The sequence below is a fragment of the Epinephelus lanceolatus genome, chromosome 11 (assembly GCF_041903045.1).
Source record: "Epinephelus lanceolatus isolate andai-2023 chromosome 11, ASM4190304v1, whole genome shotgun sequence".
NCBI classification, from domain to species: domain Eukaryota; kingdom Metazoa; phylum Chordata; class Actinopteri; order Perciformes; family Serranidae; genus Epinephelus; species Epinephelus lanceolatus.
In genome coordinates, this window is record NC_135744.1 from 13161374 (window position 1) to 13168135 (window position 6762).

The 6762-nt window shown below is 40.9% G+C and overlaps 1 protein-coding gene across 2 annotated transcripts in view; it reads left to right on the forward strand.

The window, feature by feature from the left end:
• Positions 1 to 5642, forward strand: part of mcama (melanoma cell adhesion molecule a) — a 79731-nt gene extending 74089 nt beyond the window's left edge. The window contains exons 14-16 of one of the 2 annotated variants that reach the window (XM_033645710.2): positions 1607 to 1736; positions 3901 to 4021; positions 5514 to 5642. In XM_033645710.2, the coding sequence (XP_033501601.1) occupies positions 1607 to 1736; positions 3901 to 4021; positions 5514 to 5516 (254 nt within the window). In that variant the 3' untranslated portion in view covers positions 5517 to 5642. The remainder of the gene's footprint in view (positions 1 to 1606; positions 1737 to 3900; positions 4022 to 5513) is intronic. The other variant, XM_033645717.2, reaches the window with a different exon arrangement.
• Positions 5643 to 6762: the final 1120 nt, after the last annotated feature.

The following is a 6762-nucleotide window of genomic DNA, read 5'->3' on the forward strand; positions in this document are numbered from 1 at the left end:
TAATGTAAAGTCAGTTATTAAAGAATGGGTCACAGATGCTGCGCAAAATAAATGACATTTCTCTGCAGTGCTGCCGCTTTAATAACACTGAAATGTAATCGACATAATTTCACGCACAGCTAATTATTTCTCATGCTTGAGGAAATTGGCTTTGTTAAATAAGCCACTTAAGGAAACAAAAGTTTAAATAATGAAATGTGTAGGTATGGAGCAGATGTTTCCTTATCCTCGATTTTAAAAGGGTGCTCGAGTCATTCAGCGCCACACTGCCATAAAGTCGGGGGACTTGTAAGAGACAGACTAAAAAAAAGCAAAACGCGAAGCGTTCTGAATTTTAGTCTCTAGTAAGCTGCAGAAACACTGCGTCCTACACCTCCCATGATGTAACCTATAGGATCTTTTTGTTCTGATCTCCCCTTAAAGGGATAGTTTGGATTTTTTGAAGTAGGGTTGTATGAGGAACTTAATCAGAGTCAGTGTATATCTCAGGAACAGATGAGAGACATTTGGTCAGATACTGAATTGATGACTCTAATTTTGGATGTCCATCTTAAAACTGTGCTGATTGTTTAGGTCTCTGCTGTCGGGGGGGAGATTTGTGTGAAACATCCTTGTTTTCACAGACATGGCTGTAAACTGTCAGAGAAACTTGACTGGTGCACAGAGGCATATAACTGCAGGGTGGTAATTCTAGTTTGGGTGGCTAAAACACATCTTGCTGCTGACCCCTCCGCAGCAGGACGTTGCTTAGCTTCTGTTTCAGCTCTCCTGCTGTTTCTCCAAACTGGGGGACAGACATCTACGACAGGCAATACACTGACTATGGAAAGGTACTTCATACAACCCCACTTAGAAAAATCTGAACTACCCCTTTAACATCAGCAGGTCTATCAAACCCCAGTCTGTAACGCAGGCTTTTCTGTTATAAATGTAGACTTTTAGTCCACATGAGCATGGGTATATTTGAAAAAGTAGTTTTTTTTAAAGCATTTTGACCCTTTGTTGCTCAAACTCACTGAAAACTGACCTTTTGTAAAGCTGTGTCCAGGGTGACGATTTACAGGAATTTTGTTTTTAGGGTTGATGTGACAGACAGTGAGTTTTTGGCTTTAAATGTCAGAGCGTGCGATGCTTGTCTCCTTTGTGAGGCGCTGCAAATGAGGCAACTTTTAACTTTTTAACAAAGGAGGGAAAACCCTTGTTATCTGCGTACGTGTGGACCAGGCCTTATTTCCTTTTGGCTGGGGTCCTTTTCCAAGACTTGACAAAGCTCCTCCAGAGATCACAGAAGACATTATGCAACAGTTGCATCAGTTTTCACAGACAGAGTAGCTCTCCATAAGACTAGTGAACTGACCTCTATGTGTACAACTGATACAATGCCCCTTATAAGATATACAGGATGCAGTGTTTCCCCTCAGGACTTTGTGCAGAATCTATATGCACAGACAAAAATAATTTGCTCGTGTTGAGGCTAAAAGCAGGAACATTTCTTCTTTTGTGGCTGTACATGTCCTTTAGCTTCACTGCTGTCAAAGTAGCAGGTGAGTTGTTCTGCTAGATGGACTGACACTAATGTGACTGGTCTGTGTGTGTGTTTGTGTAGCTGAGGGCAGTGGGGTGATCATAGTGGTGATCATACTGTGTCTGCTGCTGCTGGCCATCCTCGGCAGCGTGCTCTACTTCCTGCATAAGAAGGGGAAGATCCCGTGTGGACGCTCAGGGAAACAGGAGATGTGAGTACAGTCTCTTCTAAAATCTGTCTGTGACGTCTACAGAACAAAAAAACACTGGTCCGACTAACGAGCCTGTGAATCTAAAGTCTGATATCTCATGTCTTTGTGCCACAGAGCTCAGATTTTGACCAGATACTGTTTAAAGCACATCAATGAGCCACAGCGTTGCACTGGGTTACATGTAGTGTTAATCTTTTTTTAGTCTCAGTCCCGTGTAGTTTTTTATCATATTTAGTCAACCTGTGTTTTTTTACGGTAAGTTTCAGTTAACTAAAAGTCTAGTAATTTCAGCCTTATCTTAGTCAAAGACAAACACAACTCTTTTATTACAGTTTTCATCATTGGAAACTGTCGACTGACTTCTTTTAGTCATCAAATTAATTTGAACATTTCAGAAAATCTAGCCACAAGTTTTGTCATTTTAGTCAAACTTATTTCATATTAGATTTTATCTTATAATTACAGAAGTGAAATGATTAAGAGTATTGCAGAGCTTTGCAGAAAGTGTCTGGTCTGGTGGTATGATGGTGTCAATTCAAGGAATACATCCTATATGGGCCCAAATATCACCTCGATTCTTTCTCCAAAGCTCTGTTGTGATTTTAACTTAAGTAATTAAGTTATTCCGAGTCCTCCTGACTGTGCTCATTGAGCCGTTCCAAAACCGGACCCTACGCACTCCCACTCCGTTGTGAAGTGTAACTCCGTTTGTGGTCACCTTTACAGCTGAATGAAGCTCCCTTCACCAAGCATTATGTTTTTGGGTTGTCGGTCCATCCCATTCTTGTGAATGTGATATCTCAAGAACTCCTTAAGGGAATTTCTTCAAATTTGGCACAAACGTCCACCTGGACTCAACAATGAACTGATCAGAATTTGATGCTCAAAGGTCACTGTGACCTCATGAAACATGTTTTCTGCCATAACTTGAGAGTTCATACGGTAATTATGACAAAACTTCACATAAATGTCTAACAGGATAAAATAATGAAGTGATGACATTTTATATCCAAAAGGTCAAAGGTCAGCTTCACTGTGACATCATGATGTTCTGCACTTTTTCTGGCCATTACTCAGCGTCATATTTTAGGAACAGAAGGGGAGACATACTGAATTGGTGACTCTAATCTTGAAACTGTGCTGATTGTATAGATCTTCTGTGTGTGAAGCATCCATGTTTTCACTGACATGGATGAAAACTGTCAGAGAAACTTGACTGGTGCACAGAGGCATACAAACCGAGGTGGTAATCTAGTTGCCTGTTCATTTGGCATAAATGCTGTGGAAAAAAATGCTTCTAATGGCAGGGAAAACCCTGATTTTTATCAACTGCCTCAGGATTCTGGCTTTTTTTTTTTGGAGGGGTCAAATTCAGGGACTATGGAAATCATAGGGCCCTACTTAAGAAAAGCCTAAACCTGGGTAGAGTAACCCAGTCAGTACGTTTACATGACATTAGAAAAATAGATTTATTGTGTTAGTCCGACTAAAACAGGACTTTTAAAATACATGTAAACATGTTAGTCTGACTGAAATTGTACTAAATCTGATTCATCAAAGTGGGAGTAACACACCCAGATAATGTAACTCCTGCATGTATACAGTCAATCAGACCCAAACTGGCCGAGGCGCTCTCAGCATGCTCCACAGTTTCCAACCCGGGCTTTGACCCAGAGGTGAATGGCAATAAATGCATAACAGAAGAGGAAGCTGGTAATAACATGGAGAAATCTACATCCAGAGGCGTGACTTTTTGGATGGACAAGGAGACACAGTTCATGCTGTGTCTCCTCCATCATGGTACCAGTTAGCTGCTAGCTAACCATAGCTAACTCATTTGTAGATTGATTGATCTGTGACGTAATAGGTCAACAGGAAAAAGGTCCAATACTAACAAGCTGAAAGGGGGCACATCTCCACCTATTGTAGAGGAGTCGGACATACTTGGGTCAATAAATGGATTCCCCTCCCGTGCTTGTGTACTGGGACATGGACAGTAGTCCAGTTAAATGTCCTCATCCAGCTGTAACTGTAGCTCCACTTAACTGTGCATGTGAACGTACTGAGTTTTAGCCAATGTTAAATTTTAACTTACATTAAAAGAAGTGCCTCTGCAGCCACCTGTGTCTGTCGATTTCCACGAGTCAACCTTTGTGCCTGTCAGCAGCACCAAAGAGAAGACCACCAAAGATGACATTGTCGTGGAGATGAAGACCAACACAAAGAATGAGGAAGCTGTCCTCCTAAAGGCCATCAACGGAGACAAAAAGGGCCCCAATGACCAGGTAACCACTGCGGGTGGATGAATAGGACGTCTTTATATCACACTGTTAAAAAAGGACTCAAGCCAGAAGTTTGTTCTGCTAAAGTTCATTAGCTGTGGAGTTTAAATGTTAAAGTTTGTCCTGAGGGAGAAAGAAATCATCACTGATGCAAGTCAGGAAACGCAGAGTTGGACATCCTGTTCACAGTAACTTCACAGACGCTGTTTTAAATTTGGATATGTAATGTTTATGTGGGGTAATAGTTGTGGCTTTTTCCATCAATTATTTAACAGTTATAAATAAACCTACAGCAGCAGCTATCATACAGAAAACGTATCTGATGATATGAGGATGTCTGGATGTGATATAAACAGATACAAAGTGTTTAAGACTTTAAGGGATTCTCCCGTGTTTTTAATGCTGTTTGCTGGTCGGTTATGGCTGTTATTAGTGTTAGCAGATTTAGTATGAGACTGTTGATGGTTTTAAATCACTTTTCAGCCACAGTTTCGTTGTTGTGCATCATAACATTACATGCAGTACTGTGTTTCATTGTGCTTATATAAAAACGGGGAGCATTCAACAGAAAAGTGTTTGTGTTTCAAATTATTCTGATGACATAATGTTATGAAAATGCGACATCACAATAATTATTGTAGGTTTGTTTTTTATTGTGTGTTTTGTTGGGGGGGGTTTTAGGTGTAGTGGCAATATTTATTCCACTGGGGGGTGCCAAAGTCAAGAATTTTCAAATTCAGTTCAACATTTTTGGAAATTAGCTTATTTATGTCATGCTGAGAGTTAGATGACAAGATTGAGACCACCCTTGTGTCTGTACACTACATATGAAGCTACCGCCAGCACCCTGTTAGCTTAGCACAAAGACTGGAAACAGGGGGACAGCTAGCCTCGCTCTGTCCAAATATAACAAAATCTACTTACCAGCACCTCAACTGATATAATGTGTAAAAGGGTAAGTTCTGTATTTTTCAACTTAGGGCCAGTCACACAAAACACCTTAAATTAAGATTTTCCTTAAAGTCTGAGTAAGGTTTCCTCAAAAAAAAAACAAAAAAAACAAACGGTTACACAAAACACCCTCAAGTCTTCTGAAGCTTTCCTTAATATTTTTAATTCGGGATTTAAGATTTCTCCTTATCTCGCACTTGTACTTAAGGAATTGCTTAAAGTTTGTTGCACAAAGAAACCTCAGTAACCAAAGCAAGGACAAAAACATAAAGTACCTGACTCCATCTTAACCCCACACAGCTCTCACTCAATCCTGAACAAACTCCAAAAATGGATGTTCCCATTAGTCACTTAGACACAAAACATGTTAAATACTGAGCTCACCCTTTAATTACTGAGCTTTAGAGGTGCTGTTAGGTGGATTTCGTTACCATTTAATAAACAGGAATCTCCCTTTCATTCACAGTTCATTAGTCATGTGTCGTAATGAGTAGGCAGTGTGCATATGTTGGTGTAACATTGATGTCCTCCTCTGTCCCTCCAGTAAAGCCCCTGATGGCTCAGCAGTGATGTTGTGCAGCAGGAGGCAGGACACATGAAGCCAGCAGTCAGTCAGTCAGTGTGTGTGAGACGCTCCCACTGATCTGAGACCTGCAGGGTAACACCACCATCTCACAGTCCGGACATTCCCCCCCATCATGCTTTGTTCTCAGCAGTATTCAGTAGATTTACACAACCACACACACACACACACACACACACACACATTACACACACACACTCAAACACACAGGTATGTATGTACAGATGTGTATTTTCTTTCAAACGAACGTTCGCTTCCTCGACATTCAGTTTGTTTTGTACTGTTTCCTCAAACAGCTCTTGGCTGGTGTTCAGTGTGTGTACGATGGTGTCTCATGAGCATCATCTTTTTTTTTCTCAATGAAAGTGTATATATTATATATATTTTGTTATTTAAGATATTTTGGCACTCAGATTTTCATTTCATGGTAGCGGCTGGGTCATGTGCATGTTGATCCGTGTTCATGGGTCCAGGTGTGTTTTGAGACGGGACATGATGTCAGAGACCAAACGCCAGCCGTTCCTCTGCGGCGGCTCCTTACTGTTGGTTCACAGTCGCACTGAGAGAAGGCATGTCAGTGTGTTTGCTTCACTTTGATTTTTGATTGACACCAATATTTGTAGAAATTGATTTTAAGATTTACCAAATGCTGAGGCATTTCCTCCAGAACTGATGTCATCGCAGGAAAATCATAATGTTATCTGTAAAAGCTGTCGGTCAGACACACTGGCAGCCACAGATATAGTAACATAGATGCCTCATTGGCTGCTGGATTGTACGTCAACGGTGATGCCATATTGTAGAAGGCAAGACCAGCCTGTAAACAAATGTCAGTAAACAGAAGAGGATAAAAAGCTCTATAACTTTAATATTTATTAACCAATTGCAATGAGTTGTTTTTATGTTTATGGGTTTATGACAGGGATACTCAACTTGCTTTGCTTGAGGGCCACTTTTGAAAAAATGACCTTAGGCCAGGGCCAGTCACAGCAGCCCTGCATAGGTCAGGGGCATTTCTAGGATTTGAGGCCCAGGCCTCTGTCGGGGGTCCGGGGAATCCTTCCTTGGCACTTTCTTTGATAAACAAGCTCCGTTCTGATGTTTATTACACACAACTACAACAGAATTATTTTCATTGTGAATTAGAAAATGGTTGGGGGGCCACCTGGCACCCTATCTGGCCCACAGGCGTAAGTTGAGTATCACTTGT